Below are 23,440 nucleotides of genomic sequence, written 5' to 3'. Positions count from 1 at the left end.
GACCTTGATCAATTACAGGTATAATGGGCCACTGTACGACCATTTTTGCACCAAAACTGATAACGTTGTTTTTCAATTTGCTACGTCAGAATGCCGTCGATATCCAAAACAACCTGTGTGTGGATAGATCTATTTTAGCTCTACTGTCTGCTTATCAAGAATATCTTCTTACATTTAAATTGATGACGTCACAAGCGGTACAAAGAGCACGACCACTCAGGACGTATATATGCGCCGTTGGCAGTCACAAGGTTAAAATACTTGGCATGGTTCTACATACTTTGGCAGGAGTCTATTACTTTATAAAAACTGTGGATTTTAATAAAGATTGCTTTTGCAGTTTTATTTTGAATCAGATATTGCCAGGGAATCCACATAAACATTTTTTTAAAAGAACGTACGCGATTAGTGACTTTGAAACGCCATTGCCGGTTTTCATCTCACGTTGTCATATTTAAAATTAATAAAAAAAAAATATTGCTTACACTTCTGAGGTTTTGCTCCATTAGATATGACTTGAGTTTTACAAAGTTTTTTCTTGAGGGCTCCTCATTTTGTTTTTGGACCTCAAAAGACAGTCGCTTAGGTTATTTCTTAAGTTTTTAATTACTGAACAGTACTTGCATTAGATGAAATATGAATTTCATTGGGTTGAAACCCCGGAGTAATAACGATTCGTTTCAGTAGCAAATCCGATAACAGATTTTTCTTTCATTTGTACGGAAGATAAAGGATGATATCGATAAAGAGGATGTTGGAAAAAAATAGAAAATATTGATGGCTTGCCACCAATCCCGAGAGATTCAAAGAGAAGAGATACAAAGGTCTGGCGGTGATATTAGATGACAAACAAAAGGAGCTACAATTGTAGTTAGAAATCTTTTGTAAATGTCATCCAATATTGCGGCGATGACGTCACGCGAGTCTAGAGCAACTTACATCCTTCTTCGACTTGGCAAAGATTCATGATAATGCCACTGAGGGGCCAGCCATTAAGTGCTTATTGATTCGCACTTACGTATGTTGTATTGAGTTTAAAAGCGTGATTCCATCAACTATTTATAGGAATATATTATTTAATTGGCCAGCATGCTGTGTTATATTATTTTTGTATCACGCTAAGATGTAAACGATAACTTCTACTAGGCAATTGTCTCCCGCTAATAGGTTACTGTAGGGAAAAGCAATTCCCGGGGGTTTCAGAAAACAGAGCAGTTTGGTCAGGAGTTTGGTAACAAGGACGCTTTCGAGCGTGATGCGACTAAAATTTAGCAAATAATATGGACATTGTGTTTTCTAAGTTTTTTTTGTAATCCGATCTGTTTTTATGTTTGTTTGTTATTTTTTTAATATTCGGAAGCTTCTGTTTACCCTGAGGCCAATCAGAGCCCGCGAACGCCACTGAAAACGTTGTGGTATACATATGTTTCCGGTCGGTATTTTAATGTTATATCTGCTATTTGTGCACAACTTAATCTTGCAACCATCATTTTTGAGATGACAATTCACCGCAGTAGCTTCAACGTGCCGTAAACGTCATTATTCCATTGTGTGCCGACTTTTCGAGCAACTTATTTAAGCTGATATTATATTATTTTTTTTTTAACGACGTATTTAAATAAAACATGATAACGTGAATACCAGTGCGTCGTGCAGTGAATTAATTTTGTGATAACAAAGCTTTCTTGGTGGTAACACTAGAGTCCTGCAGAGCTGACCCAAGCACCTGGGGAAAAGAAATGTTACAAAGGGGAGGCAACACACTCATGGAAAAAATTCGGAATAAAAGGAAAACAGGAAAAAAAAAAATAATAATAACGCATACCTGTTTGTCATGTTTGCATCATTTGACCCCAGGCTGTTGTTCAAGCAAGAAGATGATGAAGCGATATACATATTAATCTAGCTAGAAAAAAGAGTCTGTCACATCAATTATACTCATTTCTGAAGAAACAAGCGACAATTCATTTAAACCCATGATCCGTGCACTTCTTCAGTTCCAGGGAGCTGGATCGCAATTATTTCATGATTAACCTCCTCCGTCAGCTGGAAAAATAAGGTAATCGGAAGTCCGCGGCAGGGAATTGTAAACAGACTAGTTGTTATGAAAATTTGCAATTTGTGATAATGCATGAATAAATTTAAAGCTGAGAAGTGATTTCACGAGGAGACACGTAGAAAAGCACTTATTAAAAGTTGTTTCATCCAGAATTTGGCCACCCCAGATACCGGTTCCATATTTTTCGTCGAGTTTCAAAATATACTCGTCCATACTAAGGCCAAAGGAAATCGGATGAGAGTAGGTGGCACTGTGTAAACTTAGGATGTTGCTTTTAAATATTTAAGACACGATAGCTATCATTTGAAAGCTACGGTAAGCTGTATTTCCAGTTCGCAGAAGACAAGATAAACAGTCACCCAGTTTGTTACTTAATTCAAAGGCTAATGGATATCACTACAAAGTCATCAACGACTCAATCGTTTTGGACTATGGGTAGTACAAATGTTACTCGGGGACTCAGGGAATACAGGTGTAAACCATACCAAAGCGATACAGACACAACTAAAGGAGTGAAAATATTCTGCTACTGCATGGTACTACTGTTTTCCATCTTTGGAAACTCTTTACTCATTGCTGTTATTAGGAGAAACAAGCGAATGCAAACCATTACCAATTATCTCATAGCTAACATGGCGGTTTCAGATATACTAATAACAGTGCTGGCCGTGCCGCGGCAGATCACAGAGATATTGCTTGGACCTCGGAGATGGTTAATTGCTGGGCTGTTGGGTTCAGTTCTCTGCAAAAGCTTGTCCTTCTTTCAAGACATCTCAACTGGAGTATCTATTCTTAGCCTGGTGGTCATGGCCATCGATAGATACAGAGGAATTGTGTTCCCTTTGCGTAGAGAACTCATGATGCAGCCGGCTAAACTGTGTAAAATTATCATATCGCTAATATGGATAATTTCGATGGGTCTCCACCTGGTGTACTTTTATATTTTTCGTTTAGAAATTAACGATTCAGAAACGTACTGCGCGCTAAGCTGGGCGCCCAAATTCGACAACACAAAGTCACAAGAAATTTACTTTCTAATACTATTGGTTTGCTTGATCGCTATTCCGACATGTGTAGTTATAATATTGTATTCTGCCATTATCCTAAATCTCAAGAGGAGCAGAATTGCAAGCAAGGGTCCTTCGAGTCGTCTCACATCACGAAGGTTAAGAGAAGACACCAAAGTTGTCAGAATCATTATGGCAATACTTATTGCTCTCGTTGTGTGTGTAATCCCTGTCAATGTTTGCGGTATTTTGTTTTACTACGTTTGGGATTGGAAAATGCCTTGCGGCATCGAAAACGTTGTTTTCGCGGCCCACTTTATTCTGTATTCAAACGCGTCAGTGAACCCATGCATCTATTTCATTCTACATGACAGATATCGTCGAAGTCTAATGGATATTTTGAGGGTCTTGCATGTCGGCAAAATCAGGGCGATAATGGAGGAAAACAGGACCAAACGTGAAACAATGAAGCTAAAAGATTCTCAAGTCTGAAACAATTAGTCTTTCTATCTAGTTATGACTTGGCGGTATCCCAGAGTTATCAAAAAGACAGAAAGAAAAGAACAAAACAAAAGGAAAAAACTTCGGCTTTAATGAATTGGGGATCGTAGATCATTATACTTCACAATTCATAAGCATTGTAGACTCTCTAATGTTTGTATTTCAGTTTTCAATGACAAGCTCTTCACCGGTGTGATTGTTATTATAATCATTTTTTTTCAGTATTGACCGGAAAAGATTGTTAGTATCAGTTACAAAATCGAACGGACGTGCAACATCAGTGACCTCAGTTACAAAATAAACAATATCAAACAATTTGTGTTGCTGGTTGACTCAAGGAGAGTTTCGGATGCTCAAACGGATGTATTTCATAAGTAAGAGTTTACAACCGCCCGGAGGTCGTGATTGAATCAAGACCTCAGGCGATTTTAAAGCCCATGATTAACATTTGTTTTCGTCTTTCCGCGCAGACTCAAAGTTCTTTCTACAAAAACTGATTAGCCCAACCAAAAAATGAGCACTCTGCGCATGCTCAAAATTTGGATCCGACCTAAGACGCCTTTTTTCTGCGCTAAATAACAGGACGGCGGCCTCTGAGGTCGATTGGCTAACTTGCCTCTCATTCTATATTATCTCCGTTTCTCGGGACAGATAAATGTACGAAGATCTAATCAGCACTGACACTTTTTGTACAGCATGGAACTTCCAATAATATCCGAAAAATAAAGTAAAATAACAATAAACCCATCGCGCGACGAAAAAACTACAAAGACTTTATTGAACATTCAAAACACAGCTGATACAGAGAGCACATCTGTGTTAATAACATGTTTGCAAAGACTTCTCTATCTAAAACGCCATAAAACTACCCGAATTACAAAGTTTGTTGTCCGATAATGTTTACGTGAGTGCGACATTGCCTTTTCCACTAAAAAAGTCGTAACTGAATGAAACTATTATCAGATTGTTTTTTCGAGGAACAGAGAGGACAAGCTTTTATTTCTAATAATAGGCAGTAAAGAGTCTTCGGATCACGAGTAACGCAAAGCACAACGAATAAAACTAATTAACTCGCATGCGGGCCACAAACAAAAAATCCTTTTACTACACATGACGACCCTACGTTATCTACGTTCTACCATCCTTTTACGCATTTTTTTTCCTTTTCACGGTACTTTTTCGATATTAACATAATTGATATGTCGTTTCAATTGTTTGTACGTGTCAGTGACCAACACGAAAGCCTTTGCTACTTTGGTCACTGAGCACATTTCATTTTGGCTATTCACTGTTATATTTCTTTTCTCTTTTTAATTAATGTAATTTCTGTAAATACTGTCAAAGTTATAATTTTTGTAAATAGTGCAAAACAATAAAAATCTGAATCTGAAATCTGAATCTGATCTCCCCTTCCCCCAACATCAGTTTCATTTCACTAGCACTTTGAAGGGCTTCACATGAACTTCAAAATTTGTTTTCGACATCTGATGTTGTTAAGAATGATATTTTTCGAGGAGATATCTAAAACAGTTGCACAGAACTTTGCGAAACGATGTAAATAATCTCGGTACAAAGTTTTGGTCGACTTGTTTTAGTAGAATTTTTACTAAAATTTACTTCAGATAACGGTTTTCAGTTACTTCTCGACGTATTATTAGACTCTGCGCCTTAAAAAGATCGCTCGGATTGAATTGTCATTTAAAATTGAAGTTTTGTACACGCGCGCATCATTTCCCCCCCCCCCCCCCCCTATAATTTCAACTTTAAAGTCAAGAAACCGTAAATGTCCTTCGTTTAGTCTTCTTAGGAATTCAATTATCCATTTGCAGCAAACTTTTCCTCCAATCCTTTAGGAAAACGTTAAAAAACACCGCCATTTCGTAGACGATCTCCAGCCACTGCACACTAATGGCTGATATTGTGCAATCGCTTAGCCAATTAGATTACAGTATTTGCATTAGTATACTAGTAGAATTCTGACTAAATGTCGTTATAGTTCACCACTAAATTTTCTCCGATTCTTATTGGTTTAAATTGATCACGCAACGCGATAGTGTTTATCCGTGGAGAGACACTATCAGCCCATAGTGCCCGTCCGAGGAATATACCCGATGGATAGTACGCACCGTGAAAATATTTCTGTAAACAGGCGGCCGGGCTTATAGAAAATAAACAATTGAATTTGTATTAAGAGGGTTTTTGTTTGTGTTCTTTTTCAAATTTTGCATTTGACTTTCACGGCTTTCATCTAAAAAAGTCGAAAACTACTCAATATGATTTTTGAGCTGGCGCACAGAAGAAAATTTAGTGGTGAACAATAAATACAATAGAGTGCTTATGTGTCGCAGCTATCGGTCTGATAGTTGCTCCTTGGAGATTTGACGTTCTTAAAACTAGCATATTAGCCCTCGAAGCTTCGTTTCTCGGGCAAATATATTTTTTAAGAACATCAAATTTCCGCGGGGCAACTATCAGCCGATATTTCCTCGACAGAAACACTCTATTGTTTAAATAGGAAGACAGAGCTGAAAATTAGAAATATAAACTAAAAAATTATTCATGCAGAATAAAATAAAAATCGACAAGACAGATTCTGCGTTATTTTTCAAATAGGAAAAAAATCACCATGACGAAATGAATAAATGTTAATCAGAGCCAATTTTAATTTCAAAAATTTATAGTCAGGGCCATTCGTTTATTTGGGTTATTTGTGACGTTTGTATGTCGCATATATATCACAAAGAGGAAATATATTTACCACAAAAAATACATTAGATCGTGGTAAATTTCACTTAAAAGTTAAAAGTCGGGCTCTTTCACCCACTCAAAGCTGTAGTAAGCCATTTTTAAGTCTATTTTTTTTTTCATCGCTCTTGGTACTTCATCACAGTGTCTCGATGGAAAGCAAATAAACCAAGCAAGCAAGTTGAAAGAACCTGCATTAACCAGAAATGGTCATTTTTTTCTTTTTATCATTCGTCATCAGGGCTTAACTGTGTTTTAACAATGTAAATAAAACAAGTTTTAATAAGCCTTAATTTTTATGTCATTTTATTTTATTTTTCACAGATTCATCGTTTCTCGTCATATATTTTTTCGCATTTCCCAGTGTTAAGAGACAAACGTCTTTAATGATCATATTTTGGTTTGTTTTCTTGTAATCCCTTTTGTTAAAAAAAAAAAAAAAAAAAAAAGAAATTAATAAACACACTTATATGAAATACACGTTCAAAAGATTTAGTCACACTGATATAATTGTCTGACGGCTTTCTGCACTCCTTAATTTTGTCTGATGGACGGCCGCCTGTCAAGTTGTCAAACCTTATATTATTTTTTTGACTGGAGTTACTGGCTTCTATCCCATTTTGTTAAACTCACATCGCCTAAATAGAACGAAACACGCAATTTTTTTCGTGGGAAAACGAGTTAGATACTTAATTGGGCAAGAGAGGCGAGTCGAGACTGCACTGTTCGATTGCAATCTACGTGCAGCAAGCGTTGTAAATGAAGGAATTATGAGAAAAAAGAAAACACTGACTGACATCAGCATATGCTGTAACATCGATTATATCATCAGAAAACTTCATATAATGAGAGTTAACCTTCACGAAACAGAGTTTCTTTTCTTCACTTTGTACTTGTGTAGATGTTCTGAGCTTAACCTATTATGTCTAGTGCGGGAAAGATTTGTGGCCGTTTTTGATTGTATTGTAGATGCCAGATTTGGCCATAAACCAATGCAGTCGAGACATGAGGGGAAAAAATCGCAATTAAAAAGGAAAATGATTGGTAAAAACTAACTAAACCATGAGCACATGTATAATCTAGACGTATGGCCGATAAATGGCATATTTTTGTCATTCGTTCTGAAAACAAATATCAATTTCAGGGGGAGCAATTTATGTCGAGAGCGGCGTCTGAAACCTCATGAACTTCGACACAATTCATTTGGAGTTTACAGTTTTTATAGGGCCCATATAGGTTGGATGTTAGTCTTGGCCAGCATTGAATACTACACTAATAAGAGAGCTTGAAAGTGAGCTGCAGGATTCAATAAAATACTGGCAACGTGACTTTTCTTAGAGCAAACATAATTAAGTCTCGTTGGTTGGCATGAATACGCGTACAAAATTAGCGTCCGTAAATACAAGAAGGAACATGTATAGACAGGTGTCTCGTGCTGAGAGAAAACGAAGCTGCCCATGGTTTCAACTTTCCGCGAAGATGTCAGCTTTTCAAACGTTATCTCTTTTATGTTTTATTAATTAATACTGTTTATGCTAGCTAGTATGAAGGACAGTCGAAATCCATATACACTGTAGATAACGTGCGTGTATAACGGCAATAGCTACACAACGTGACACGGCATTCACAAGTTAATTCTACGCCGGACCGGACACCTGTAAATAGGAAGTTTCCACTGAAGTAACACAAGCTCCATAAAGGAAGTGCTGTGACAAGGTTATACACGATAAGATAGACTACAGCCGCGCGCTTTGTGGGTTTGTTGTATTTTATTTTATTTTATTTTATTTTTTTTGCTACCAGCGAGAAACAAAAAGCCGGGGTCAGACGGTTTGTACCATGGATCATTCAAATGCTACCGTGCTCAATGAATTCATCTGTAAACCATACAGTGGTGATACGGTGATAATCGAAGGAGTCAAGATATCATTTTACATTTTCCTAATGTTGTTTTCCATTTTGGGAAACTCTTCGCTGATTGTCATTGTCACTAAGAACCAGCGAATGCAAACTATCACCAACTACCTAATCGTCAACATGGCGGTCGCAGATATTCTGATAACACTCCTGGCTGTACCGCGACAGATAACAGAGATACTTGTCGCTCCGCGGCGATGGCTTGTTGGCGGATTCTTAGGGCTGGCTCTATGCAAAGTCCTCTCCTTTTTGCAGGACGTTTCAACGGCTGTGTCAATTCTTAGTCTCCTGGCCATTGCCGTTGACAGGCACAGGGGTATAGTATTCCCTTTACGAAAACAGATTGCGAAGACTAAACTCTTTAAATGCATCATCCCATCTATATGGATCGTATCCATTGTCCTGCACAGTTTTTATTTTTACACGTTTAGAATTAAACTAGAGGATGACAAGAAAATGTACTGCTCACCAAGCTGGGCTCCCAAGTTCGATGAACGAAGGTCAGCCGAAACTCAATACGTGGTCTTACTTGCAGTCTTCATTGTTGTTCCAATGTGTGTCGTCACCGTTCTTTATGCTCTTATTATCGTGAATCTCAAGCGAGGAATGGCACGATGCAAAGCTTTGCCAAGGTCCATCACAGCGCGAAGGTTGAAAGAAGATGCCAAGGTTGTGAAAAACGTGATAGCTATACTTATCGTGTTTATAGCCTGCATAGCGCCCATAAATGTGTATGCCATTTTGTTCTTTTTTACTTGGAAAAGGAAAATACCTTGCAACGCTGAAACCTTCGGTTTTACAGCTCATTTTATATTTTACTCCAACGCTTCTCTGAATCCGTGCATTTATTTTATTTTCAATGATAAGTTTCGCCGAGGGCTATCACATATCTTAGGGGCACTTGCCCCTTGGAAGGGCAAGAAGAAAAATACAACGCAATCTGTAAAACTCGTTAGGTTTAAGACTTTCTCTATCTGATGAACTTCCATTATGCATTTTAAGCAAAAAACGTGAGAAAAAGAGCAAATGCAGTGTTTATAATGTCATGTAAGTTATTCTACCAAGGCACCTCTTCGTCGCGGAAGTTATGTTTTGAAAATGATTGAGCTATTGAGCTGTAAATGCCCTATTTTGCGTTTTTAAAATCCACTTGATAACAGCCAATCATGTGGAATCACTGGAAGACTACTTAAAGCACTGAAATTCATTTGCATACGTCTGATGTTTCAGAAGGCAATCGACATTCGATGGTTATTAAAAGTTCTAATAAACCTAGCTAAACATCCAAGCCGCCTCTTATAATACTGTCAAACGAAATGAAATAATGGCACGTCTTATTTTTTTTGCAGAAATTAGAAGAATATTTTCATCGTTTCGTTGAAACTATGTTTACACACTGATATAAAATTAATGAATATTAATTGAACGATACCGTTGTAGTTTCCCTTTGCCAAAATGTGGCCAACAAATTCGGGCTGGGAAGAGTTCTCGCCTGGTGTTCTCGAAATATGATTTGGGCCCTCCTTTAAAGGATTGCATCTAGCTACACTTTATTTTAATGAAGGGAATCTGTAGAGGCATTCATTCCTAGCCTCCAAATAAAAAGGCTTGCTGGGAAATTCAAACATTCTCCAAATCGTTTATGCTGTGACAATTCGTGTACGGTCGCCCTGATTTTCTACTCTTATTTTAGAAAATGACTCTTGGACTGGAACTGAAAGTCGGAAAACATCATTATGATTTTTTTAAATTAATCAGCGCTAGAAAACATCAGCTTGATTGTTTTTTTTTTTTTTAAATTAATCAGCGCCTCTGGTAGTGGTTCTCACGAAGGATCATATATTAATTATAAGATGGATATTAAAATTCTCTTCAATCAGTGTTTAAGAGATGCCGTTAGGATGTTTTCTTTGATTATCATGATATATAAGAAGCAATTCCCTTCAGCCAATTTGTAACCTTGATTCTCATCCATGGTTTAATTAAGATTTGTTGATTAATCAGCTGGCCACGCAATTAACCTCTGTGAGACTGGCTACACCCTTAAGTAATTATGACTATAAACTACATTTTATCGCTTTTCTGTTTTTCTCGGAATTCCCTTGTAGTACGGACCACTCTGTTATTTTTACCTTAACAATATGAAGGCAAATGCTTATGTTACTTCTTTTGGCTGTGCTCAAAAGAAGTAGTGGAGGCGCCGAGGTTAAGGACGTTCGCGCTAATTGTTTCTGCGCATCCTTACTGCGCACGCAAATTCACACGCCATGCATGAGCGCGTGCGCTAAGTAATAGAACGAACAATGATAGGGCAGATGGCCATTGCTATAGCTTTGCCTGGATTTAACGATCTTGGACGTTCGGTGACCCCTATTTTTCTTTTGATGGGTCATTTTCTACGTTTAGCGAAAAAATGAAAATCTATCGACTAGATGTTTGAATTTTTTGCAAAATGCACCTTCCAATTCCTTCTTTTTAGCTCTTCGTTTGTCTGTGGGGCGGTTTCAAATGCCTCTTACAGGGTTAAGTTTTGTGAAAACGTCGGTAACATTTGGAATTATTTACGCAACAGACCCACTTCTACAAAATATGACTAAGATCGTTTGCCTCCATTGACTCACCTTCGATGTTTTTAACTATAAACCCTTGTAGACTATGCTGAATCACGTGGGCAAATTTTTCCAAATCAGGGTAGTTTTCCACACACTCTCTGAAACGAAGTCGGTGACCGGTACCATTTTTTGCATTTCAAGTAACACAAGTAACTGATTATCTGACTGCAGAAAAAAATTAAAAAAAGAAGAGCGCTGGACTTGCAAACTCGACTCCTCCTGTCTATCACTTAATTAATGGATTTGAGTTTGGTGATTCCAAATTCAGCTCATTATTGCTTTGTAAATAGCGAACTGGTCAGCCACCAACCAGTTGGGACAACTTTTAGCGTTTTAAATGGACATAAAACGAAAATAAAAAGTCAATATACATCGCTTTGGTTTAGTCATACTTTCTAGCAATGTCCACCCAAGTTACCCCATATCATGAAAACAATACAGACATCATGATAAAAGAAAAGCGAAGACGATGGAGAGAAAGAGAGTTCTTCATAATGAACACCATAAGAAAAACCAAATAAAACCAAATAAATAAAATGAAAATAATAATTCTTTGAAATTGATTTTGTGATAAAAATTAACGCTATAAGCAAACGACGTTTCGACCGTTCCAAGGTCGTTTTCAAGTTTGGTAGAAAAACAAAATTACATTCATAAATATATGGTTAAAACGCTAAAATATGTGTATGGAACAATGGGCGATAAAAAGTTAAATACAGTGATGTCGCCTATTATTGCCGGCACTTGCACAAGCGTATAGAAGAACACAAAGGGTCAGCAATTGGACGTTCACCTCAAAGTACAAGACGGAAAGAGTCCAGAGGACGTGACAAAAAAAAAATTTGAAATTCTCAAGAAGTTCCAAAGCAAGCTTGACTGTCTGAGTTTTGAAAGGCTTTTTATTAGAATTTTAACGCCGAAACTCAACAAACAATGTGACCGCGCGCTCCGCGCGAAAGTATTTGCTAAGTAATTTTATTCTTCTACCGAACTTGAAAACGACCTTCGAACGGTCGAAACGTCGTTTGCTTATAGCGTTAATTTTTAAAAAAACAACAGTAATAATAATAAAAATACTCTGTGGAGCCACGGATTATTCTGTTGCATGGCAGTTGTAATTAGTAAACAGCGTCAAGAACAAGAGCAGACTGATCATTTGCAGATGATTGATTCAGTAGTGTTGCAACTCCTGTGAGTCAAGTGCATGGCAAAAAAAAATTAATAAAATAAATACTAATATAATAATAATGATAATAATAATAATAATAATAAAAAATAATAATAATAATAATAATAATAATAATAATAATAATAATAAATTAAGTTCTCGGTCCACAACCATGCGCTCACGCTCTTTTGTTGTAATTGTAGCGTTTGTATTAGTAAGCTCCTGATTTCAAGACCTTTTCTGTTGCGTGCGTGTTCCAAGCCAAAAAAAGAGGAATTTTTACGCTTCCATGCGAACATAAAATTAACGAAAAGTAAAAAGGTGGATCTTGAACGTGTACATGTACCACACAATTCTCGAGTGTGTTTTGATCAAGAGTTTTGCATGTCAAGATATGGTAATTTCGACCTCATAAGTTAAAATAAATGGCGTTTCTTCATAAGTTAACTTATGCCCCCACGCATAGAAGCTGGGTTCACGTGAGATATTAGATCCATGATCTCAGAGCAAGGCAATTTAGTGAGCAATTAACTTGATTGACAATTTCCAAGCGATGTGAAATTTGAAACAGATAATGAATCCCTCTGTTTGGCGCGTAGTCGTTTATTAAATTCGAACATTAACATTATTGAAATAGAACGAAGCGTTTTTGTATATATTGAAAATATACATTCAGAATGTCCGTATTTCTTTGCTATCAATTACACTTTTTGTTTCAGGACTTTGCGTTTATTTTCAAACTAAAAATACAAAACCTATGAGGTTACTAACAACCAAAGAACTTCGTCGGGTTTGGTATTACATTTATTTAATTTATCTCGCTTATTTGATCAGGAGCTCGCAGGGTGTTATGGTGATTTTCTTTTTCATTTGCAAACAGAAAGCAATAATTGCGCAAGCTTTAATAATTGCTGTGTATTTAGTCGAGCATTCCTTACATTCAAGAATAACGTCAACTGTCCGAAGTAAGATGCTCTCAATTTCGCTCTCCGGCCTACATCTTGTGAAAACGTTTGCTGTTATTATTTTCTTGTCAAATTGATGTTTTGGGCAGGAAGTCGATCCGGTGCCACCCAATAACATCGCCATCAACGGTGCGTACATAACGCTTAACCAGTATGCCTCGGGAGGCCCAAAGATTGGACGCCATACTTGTTGGAGTTTGCTACAATGCGCTCATCTTTGCGCAACGAGTCCAAAATGCTCCTCCTTTAATTACCAAGTTTTAGCAGCTCGAAACGCATTGTGTGAACTAAGTAATGAGAGCATCACTTCAAGCGAGGAACGCGACAAGCTTAAGAAGATGCATGGTTTTGTCTTTGTACAAATAATGAGAAAAGATCTGGTAAGCTTTCGATCTGTTCCCTAATTTTTGCATTTTCTTTCGCTTTTTATTTCTACCAATTTGCATTTTTTAATTTAAAGGAAAATCAAGCAAGGCAACCGGTTACAGAAGTCGCAGTGGTAAAATAAAGTTAACTTCGCAATTTATATTTCTTAACTTCTCAGGAAAAAACATGCTGGCGATAATTTTACTGAATAAATATAAAATAAATTTACAAAACAAAAAGCGCCAGCGCTTGAAAGAAAAAAAATGCATGGACTTGTCTGAAATGTTTATACAAGATTTAATATCACGAACAGCTGTCAAATCACACACATTATCGTTCGAACAATTGCAATTTTAATTATCGCGCTTGATAAAGAATAAACAAAAATCAACGACAAATATGATGAAAAGAGAATGCCAGTTGTGTGTTAAATTAAAGTGATAACCATTAACAAACAGGACCTACTTTCTTCATGAAATGACCAATGAGATGTCGACTGTTCGCTAGAGGTTAATGCATGCTTTACCAGTGTCACCGTGTGCTTGCGACATCATGAGAAAAAGGAAATAGACATCCTATATTGAAAAGTCATTTCCATTTTCAAGTATCTGCATGTTACTTTCACTTCACAGAAGCCAAGAAGTTGCCTTGATCACTTGTGGACAGGTGCACGATTCTCAGGATATTACAGAATTTTTGACAACGAAGGACATTCATTTTCAGTGTATTGTGATCTGACGTCCGACTCCACAGCAGCATGGACCCTTTTTATGTCCGAGAGAACACCAGGATTAGGGGTATTTAAATCGTCGGCACTATATGTCGACAGGCCTACGAATGAAGATAATCCAAACTGGAATCTGTTTAGGCTATCCCTCTCCAAGATAAAGCAATTGCGCTCTCGTTCATCACATTGAAGAGTAACCTGCAGCTTCCAAACAGATGGGGTCGTGTATAAAGATTACGTCCGTGCAAAGATTGCCGATTTCGATCCTATTGATTTTATGGGGTTGAATAGATGCAAGAGGGTAGAATACATGAATGTTCGAGGGCATAGCTGTATTGATTGTGACGTGGCATGGTGGCAGGACAATAGCCAGATGCTTCATCATGATAGTTCATCTGTAGGATGCGGATGGGACGCAAGTTCCGGGGCAGTGGCTTCAGAGGACAACTTTGGTTTTTATGCTTCTACCAACCCAAACTTTCGATGTACCAAGCTGCCGTATTCTACAACAAACTACTGGTTTGGTTCTTACTTGAAATGAATTGTCGTGAAACAGGTGATAGCATCAATGGACACGAGAGGCGCCGGTAAGAAAGTTTAACTGCTCAGTCAACGAGGCCATAATTAGCAAGGACTGGTAGTTGTTGGGAAAACAAAAATGTCACTTTCTTCAAATTTTTAATCGGTCATTTTTTTAGATACAAATCGCGTTATTCTTTCAGCTCGATCTGTTGGATGGGCAAAACAGATTGAAAACTTGAGTTATATATTTGAGATCCATGTATTTCATTTGGAAGGAGAGGCATGCAGAAAAACTCTGTACGCAGGAGATTATCTGAAATAAATTCAGTTTTACTTTTTTTCGCAAATAAACTCTGTTTCTAACTTGCCCGACAAAAGACCTAATATATGTACCTAAAATTTGCCAAACTTTGCAAATTTACCTGAATTTTATCTGTGAACAATTTGGTATGACAATTCATTGTACTCGAAAATTACGTTTACATTTCCCACTGATGTTGTCGCATCTTGTGGACGTTTTGGTATTATTTTATTGATTTTTGAGTCATTTCTGTAGTTTTCTGAATTTTAGGAAGCTCAACAAATCACTAGTCGAAGATGACAAATCCAAGACGCGACATAACGTCATGATTTGATGTCGCCTCCTTTTCAAATGAAACATTCAAATGAACATTTAGCCTTACAGTTCGAGTAGACCAAGTTGCTATATAGATATAACGAATGCTCAAAGGAATTTACTTTTCCCCGAGATTCGCTCATATATGATAAATAAATAGAGCATATACTTAATTCATGTTTCACAATAAAACAGATCTTATTCGCGCTATTACACTAAGATGCATCGGCCTAGTATGAACACAGTTTCACGGTATTGATGATTTAAGTTGGACTTGAAACTCCTAATATTCGAATTGTCAGGTAACATTAACTCATTTGTAAGCTATATCTGGTTTAGTAATTAAACAAGAGAAGCAATCTCGTTCCCCATTTCACTAACAGGTGATGGGAACATAGCTGTAAGCAGAGGTCTCCCTAAGTCACATATATAGTTTTACTGTCTTCTTAATTACTGCATTCATAAAGCATTACCTACCCAGTGAGTGCCAGTTGTATTCGTACCATCGATTAATTGTACCTATTTCCACAATATTGCTAATCCCTCTAAGATGAGGTACATACCTGGTCACAAACAAAACCATCAGTACAAAGGTGGTTCACAGGCTAATTAAATTTTATTAAAACCTACAATTTAAGAGTTTTCATTGGCTTAGCCTTCATGGCATACGAGCCATTATACCATCATTTACAAATAGGGTAGGCGTATACGTAATTTTTGGGGCGTTTATATTTTTCTGTTATTCTAGTTGACTATATTTTGGGGGCTTTTTCTAATAAAACAATTATTCCAATGGCACCTGTTGGATATTTAACAATTATTCCATGAAACCGCGTTGGATATGAAGTGATAAATAACCAACGAGCGCGTAGCGCGAGTTGGTTATGATCACTTCATATCCAACAAGGTCGAATGGAATAATTGTTTTAGTATATTCTTAATCGGGTTTTTGCCGCCGATTTTTATTTCAACAATTTTACAGAGCGGAAAATTTTTAAACTTGGCGCACTGTTTTCCATATAAGGTAAAACTCCGACTAATGGCTCATAGTCGGAGTTTTTGAGCCAATCAGAGAGCTAGAAATGCAATAGTCGGAGCTGAGAATATACTAAGACATGGTTATACCCAACTCGGCGCTAAGCACCTCGTTGGCAATCTACTATCGCAAATCCAACGAACGCTCGAGGAATAATTGTTAAATAGACCATAAGAAAGCTTAAAAAAAATTAAAAAAAATAAAAAAAAAACTTCATGCCTTCAATATTTCAGTTAAAACCATCTCCTCAGCCAATCACGAAATGGAATTTGAAAGTGTCCTGTTAGAGGGTATGCACTTCTCTTGCACAATATTGATAGTCAGTGATAAATGTTGAAAAACTCGACGTGACGCAACCACCACCAAGAGGGCCCCTCGATTCCAAGGGAGAACCCTGCTTGGAGTAACAGTCTGATTAAGCTAACGATGCCGGGATAAAACATTATCAGTCATTTCCAAGCTTTCAATTTTCCCTGTATATCCAGCAGGATTTTGTTAAAAGCCATTCACGTCCATCCTCCTTAACACTACCCCGCTACAAAAATATCCAGGGAGATTTTCTGAAGAATTAAATCTGCCGACTTGTACGGTGGCCCACGGAGCAACACCAAAGGCGACGTTATCTATTAATTTGATACCTCTCTCGTGAAACCACTTCGGGTGATCATGTTTTCGCAAAAAAGCCTATACCAGGTAAGCCAAAATGTGGGCGGTTGTTAAATTTTCATTATCTACCGTGTTGTATATATTTCAATGTCGGTTCTATATCAGAAGAATATCAGTATTTTGGTCATTATCCTAGTGCGCGCTTATTCGTCTTAGTACACCTTCTTAAAATGGAACACAATTTTTCTCTACCCTAGTGCCGTTATCGTGGCCACGACTGATACTAATTGAGCTAAAACTTTATATACTTTCTAGGGTATGTTACTATATTGGCTGAAGATGAATTCACATATATAAATTCACCATGTTCATTAAATATACCAAATTAGATAAAATAGTTAGTCAAAACGATACAACTTTCAAAACAATTCCGTTCTGAAATCATTTAATGATCAATTAAAACCAGCCCTCAAGCACAACTAATTATATCCTTAAAACGTGATTGATATCGCAATGATCTTGAAATGACTTTTTTTTTTCAGAAATGAGGATTTTAATGAGGAAAGTGTTATGCTGGAATGCTAATCACTAATGTTGCTTTATTTTGTTTTAGTCCTAATAAAATATCGGTTTTTTTGTTTTGCTTTGCTTTGTTTGAATTATCGTTTTCAAATCATCACACTGCTTATTGAAATGCTTGACATTACCTGAAAAGTCTCAAAATGAGAAATTGAGCTTCCAGTTAATTTGAATTTTTCATAGCTTTGTCTTCCACTTTGATGCAGCAGGCATTAGTAGATCAAACCAGGATTTTCTCGCTAGGAGGGCAGCGGGAGACTTCGTTAAATATTAATGTTAATCAAACTCTTTCTATTTCTTATTGGAGGGCAAGTAGTACAGGTTTATTCAAACGAAAACGGATCATCACGTTCTAATGTAGTGATCGTCTCGTTCAAAATGGCTTTCTCATGACACCCAAGATGAAAGGCATTGTAATTGTGGTATGATTCTATCGCTTTTCATTTGTAAGATGATCGTTCAAAGAGTGTTTAAAGCAACTATTTCCTCTCCTAACTGAACACTCTTTTGGCAGATTTTTGCTACCAGTCTTCTTGGAATTATTCCTGTGAGGGTGACAGCCGATACCACTGGTAAATAACTTTAAATGCAACAATCTTTCACTGAAATGTTCCGTTTACCATTTCCCACGTTACAATTAACTTCCTCAGTAATTTCTAAGGGTGGTCTACAATTAATGCCGCGAAAATTAAGAACTTATTAATAAGCATCAGCGCACTAGATCTCTTATTGCTAACTTAAGCTATCAACCTATCTATTTCAATTTAGTTTAAATAATTGTTGAACTTTCAGAACGAGTTAGAACAGCCTCTTGTAACGTAAGAAGGATGTAATTTAATGAAAGTTTGAATTCTGTCAACAACACCACACGTTATTGCTTTGAATTAAAATTGATCTGATGCAAAAAACTGTTACCTACTGACAGAAAAACGCTTTTGATTATTTTACAAGTTAAAAACGAAATTAAGTATAGCCGTTCAAATTGGTTGATTCTGCTATCGTCCTACTCTATGTATGTACTGTATTCATGTGAATCTTACTAAGAGAATTCAATCTTCCTTTAACAACGAACTAGCTTCAGCAAAACCCAGGTGTTTTACTTTCAGTAATTGAAAAATATGTTACACAGTCTTTTCCTTAAGATGTATTTGTATGTCTTTCTTATTTCTGGAGCCTTTTTTTTGTGGAAATGAACATGTTGAAACTGAAAATTGGAAGAAAAAGATGCCAAAAATAAAGCGTATTCAAAATCATGCATTATGATGGTAGAAGCTTGCTCTGTTAATAGATTACTGCGTCATGTTGCGAAGTAGAAAAAGGAAACATAATAATAAAAAATGTAAGGTTAAAGTTAAGGGCAAGCGGAAATATATCTTTCAGTCACCTAACTAGTTGCTGAATGTATACCATAGTCGCTCAAGTATATCATATTTCGTGAAACTTATATTTGTGCGTGTATTTTTCCTTATTTTTTCAGATGAAAAAGAAAGAATAATAAGATTAATATTTTAGAATTAACGTCACAAATCACTTTCTTTGAACTGTTACGCACATTGTGAGTTTATAACAAAAATGTGCTGTTTTTCTACTTAGTGTAACCACATCGTTCACAGATAGGCATAATATTCGGTAAAAATATTTGGTTTACATGTGGCCACTGACGACACATGGAATAGTCGTGCAGTTTCAGCATTTAAATCGTATACGTCACAAAGTTCAAAGAGTTTCGCCGTTGAATTCGGCATGAGAAGTTCTATCAGATAAACCTCAAAACAAGGGAAAAAAAAATGAATGCGATATCGCATTTCATCAAATCCTCTACTGATAGTTATGAAAACAAGAAATGAAGTACTTGTTCTTACCTTGTACTGGTACTCAGTTAACAGAGTTTATAAATCTAGAATCGTACATTGATTATGTTAGATTAGGGTTAGATATTACGTAAGAATCATCAGTTAAATGTCGTTTATCAAATACACTACTACATTACTACGGAATGAGATCATGGACCAATGTTATCTTCGTTGGCTATAATATTATAACAACTAAAGAAGGAGAAAAAAAAAAGGAAACTCTTTCTCGGTTCTAGGCTCAAGTCAAGGGAATTGACAACTTTCTCATTTCATGTACCTTGCTAAAAGAATTGTCATTTTTCTTACTCATGATTCTCGAAACGGGATGTTTCATGATATTGCTGAGTCCGAGCACTACTTGTATGCAAGACGCATGCAACATATCGACGTGGTAAATGATTGTTGCATACTCATAAAAACTTTCCCAAAAAACAGAATTATCAGCCGTATGTCCTCACGGCACATCCAATAATGAAAAGTGAATAGATAGTAATGATCAATACAGAAAAAGACAGAAGAAATCCGACTTACTAGAGGCTTAATGTACAGAAATAACGAGATACGCTTATCTTTGTGTCACTGTGAAAAAGTTAAGCTTGAGATCATTTACGAACGAAACAAATGGAGACGAAGCCAAGATGTCTGGCTCGTAGTATCAGTAAATGCACTAGTGATTTTTTAAACGTACAGGAGTCATTCGATTTTTAAAATTGTCATGACCAAGAGGGTTTGATTCTTTGTTGTCAAGTCAAGGGACTTTACAATCGAAGCAACAAAATGTCCCCTGGTAAAGCTTAACAGAGTGACGAAGTTGGACCACGATAGCTCAAAATTTTGTTCAAGTTAGTTTTTATATCAGCGTGGTCACCTTGTGAGCTACCCCTGCCCCTCCCACCCAGGCTAGGTAGGGTTAGCATCCAACCGGTGTGCGTAAGTTCATGCGCTTGTTTCGTATCATTCAAGTTGTTATTTTCTAAATAGCTTCTGCCACTGAGTACGTAGACCTTACCCTTTTTTTAAATTTACTTGCTCTAGAATGCGTCCGTCCAGTTCCTTTTGCCGTCGACCCAAATCTTTTGACAGCGTCGAGTTCTCTCAGCGGCTTTTCAGCAAAGGACGGTTTAATAATTGAAGATGACCTTTACGCCGCTTGGTGCGCTGCTGAGGAAAACGAAGACCAATGGCTAGAGGTTGACCTGCAAGAAGACAAAGACGTCATGGCTGTTGCTTTACAAGGCCGATATCACCACTCTTGGGTTACAACGTTTTTTATTCAGTACAGTAGTGATGGAAACACCTGGTACTGTTATGGGTCAGCGACTGGCCATAAGGTATAATAAACAAACACACCAAACACTGACAAAACTCAAAATTGACACCTACTAAGAAACCTGCGCTGGCGTCCAATATGGACTTGGTTGTTAGTTTTTATTTTATTTTTATTTATTATTGTTCTTTTTTGGCAATCATCGATCACGATTGTAGCAGTTTTTGCATATTGTGAACAGGATTTTCCTATTCACTCAGTTTTGAGTTGAACAAAACTTGCTGTCTCCCGTGAAGCGTAATGACACATTGTGGAGTCTTGCTGATGATAATATTGCTATTTTTCATAGCTGTACAATGGAAACGAGAACAGTAAAACAGTAAAAATACACGTTCTTCATTTGGATTCAATTTTGGCACGATACATTCGGATAAACCCACGAAACTGGAATGATAGCATTTGTCTACGCACAAAGATCTATGGCTGCCCACGTGACCCAGATGAAGGTAACCGAACGAGTTCATCGTTGTAAGTAACACCAATTATTCAGACTAATTAATTTATACCAACAGAGTTAGACACTTCTCAAACTCGAAGTTCGTCAATGTTCCTCCAAGTTCCTCGTCAAAAATACTCCGCTACGCGTCGTATTTTCAACTGTCTTCTCGGTGTTTGGAAATGTGGTCAAGCACTGTCTTTCGTGTTTGATATATTACATCAATGCCTGGTCCTCTCCGGGCGCCTTTGCATTAATTTAAACCCAAACCACAACGAGGACAGAAACGTGAATAAACAAAAGGCTTAGTTTTGGAACTTTTCTCTACAAAAAATTATCCCGTCCCTTATGCATTTGTTAAATTAACCTGTTCATGGAGAGCTGTAAAATAGTGCATCCTTTTGGGGTATACCTAACACATGCGAAGATTGTTACTGTTTTGGACTTTTTCAGTCTCTCTTTTCAAACCACCGATTGTCTAAGCTATCACTTGCTTATGAAATAGTATGTAAACTTATTCTTGCATTTTGATTGGTTCTTGCCTAAGTTCTATTAGAGGGAGGATACATAGTTGACGTCGTGTGACTGCTCAGTAACAGACAAAGAAGACTTCAAAATGGGGCAAGAACAGCTAGTGAAAGACTCGCCTAACGGCTAATGTACCACGTTTTTGTTCTTACCACATTTTGACTTCATCTTTGGTCTAGCACAAAAGAGACGCACGGTAACATGGAACTGAATCTATTATTCTGTTAAGCGGTTGTTGATGCGATTTTTGCAACACGCAGATCAAGAGCTTTCAAATGGTATATCAAACGTGGGTAAACGGAGTCTATTTATTAAATTAGGGAAAAGCCCCGGCAATTTAGAGCTGAAAAGGTTTGATTGGCTTTATTTCGCAGATTACGACTCTCGGCCCCCTATGTACCAGGCCTGTGGATTGGAAGCACCCACGTCGCCGCCATCGACTACGCCACCGCCCCCTACTACATCAGTGGAAGAGATAATAGGAGGTAAACTATAAACACAATTGGCAGGATGCTAAACAATTTAACTGGGTAACCTGCCGAGGTGCTAGCAGTTGGAACGTTATCGAGATATTTTTCATATCACACCAGTTTTTGAGAGTCTTGTTTAGAGATGGTGCACTTTTATTTTGCCAGATAACTGGGTGTTTCTTTCCTTCCGAGACCTAATCTACTAGAACTCCGTTTCCGTGTTTTATCATAACAACCATCCATATCAAAAAGCCATGGGCGTTTTCATTTTCATCATCCACTCTCAATTATAACTATTACTTGAAGGGTCTGGGACTGGAGACCTTTCTGCCATCCTGGACCACCTTCTTTATTAATGGTTGGTAATTTAGTACTTAATAGTATAATTTATTAAGAATGGCTGACTGTTAGGATCGAGAAACGCCGGTCAACATCCCATTTGACAAATCGCTCATATTTTGCCCAAAGATACCCTTAGGTGACCTAATTCTAAAAATCATATTAAAAGGTTCCAGCGAATTTTTAGGTTTCAGAAATTCGCGAAAATTTGAAAGCGCGGTCAAAGTGCGGTTTTTCGTGTAACAAAATGACCGAAATAAGGTGCGATGACGAAGCGCTGCTTAAGCCTTAAAATAAACTCAATTGACTTCAAACTTCACACAAATGTGGAACAACCACTCTAATTTATTCCTCGCTTTAAACTAATCTCAGATATGTTAATATAGTGGTTTTCCGAACCATTTTAAAAACAGCTATGAAGCGTGTGAAAAATAACGGCAAATTATAGGTCATGTTTAACAGCATAAAAATGCATCTGGTACCTCACTTTCCGATTATTTTATTAAAGATATACCATGCCAAGTTTCATGCTCGAACTCGCAGTATTTCCCTTTGAGAAAAACGAAAATCTATGTCAATGTGTTGGGCGCAAATAACACAATAATTATGCACGAACCAGAGACAAATCAATTTCAATGGCGAAAGTAAAAGGCTATCATTAATTAGAATCCCGTCAATTCACTGCTATCAGTAGAAACATAATGTCCACTACATAAAAACTGTTTTTAGACGTTTTCGAACCATTGCGCGTTAACTTTGTTTAATTTCCTGTCCGCCGTCATGTTTGTCATCGCGTGTATTTCCTTAATGTAAACAACACGTGAATGGTTGTCATAACAAACGCAAGAGATTTCCTGGAACCTTAATGTTTCCGATTCGCCACAACACTTTAAGTTCGTTAAGACACAATAATGGGTCAACTTGGAATGCTGTTTAGCATCAAGGACGTTAAAGGACTGTAAATTAATCGAGTTGAAATATCTTGAAGCAAATCAAAATCGCGCCCTTATTCTAATTTGGTAAACAGCCGATCTCCGCTCAAGTTCAAGAAGTTGAGAGGT

General features: G+C 37.1%; 2 protein-coding genes and 1 pseudogene across 3 annotated transcripts; all 3 read left to right on the top strand.

The window, feature by feature from the left end:
* Positions 1–1,869: 1,869 nt before the first annotated feature.
* Positions 1,870–4,959, top strand: LOC110051437 (neuropeptide Y receptor type 6-like). Its single transcript, XM_020757467.2, has one exon. The coding sequence runs from the start codon at positions 2,446–2,448 to the stop codon at positions 3,556–3,558; it is 1,113 nt and encodes a 370-aa protein (XP_020613126.1). The 5' UTR covers positions 1,870–2,445; the 3' UTR covers positions 3,559–4,959.
* Positions 4,960–7,751: 2,792 nt separating this feature from the next.
* On the top strand, positions 7,752–10,118 carry LOC110051447 (neuropeptide FF receptor 2-like). The gene has a single exon (XM_020757472.2). It carries the CDS (start codon positions 8,152–8,154, stop codon positions 9,205–9,207), a length of 1,056 nt encoding a protein of 351 aa, XP_020613131.1. The 5' UTR covers positions 7,752–8,151; the 3' UTR covers positions 9,208–10,118.
* A 2,762-nt stretch (positions 10,119–12,880) lies between these two features.
* On the top strand, positions 12,881–17,487 carry LOC110051459 (uncharacterized; annotated as a pseudogene). The gene is made up of 2 exons (XR_016201948.1): positions 12,881–13,354; positions 13,973–17,487. The product of XR_016201948.1 is annotated as an uncharacterized LOC110051459 (transcript).
* Positions 17,488–23,440: the final 5,953 nt, after the last annotated feature.

Source organism: Orbicella faveolata, unplaced genomic scaffold (genome assembly GCF_042242905.1).
Source record: "Orbicella faveolata isolate gen_17 unplaced genomic scaffold, um_ofav_v1 contig_35, whole genome shotgun sequence".
Lineage (NCBI taxonomy): Eukaryota > Metazoa > Cnidaria > Anthozoa > Scleractinia > Merulinidae > Orbicella > Orbicella faveolata.
Note: the sequence above shows the minus strand (reverse complement) of the source record. Positions and strands in the feature narration are given on the sequence as shown.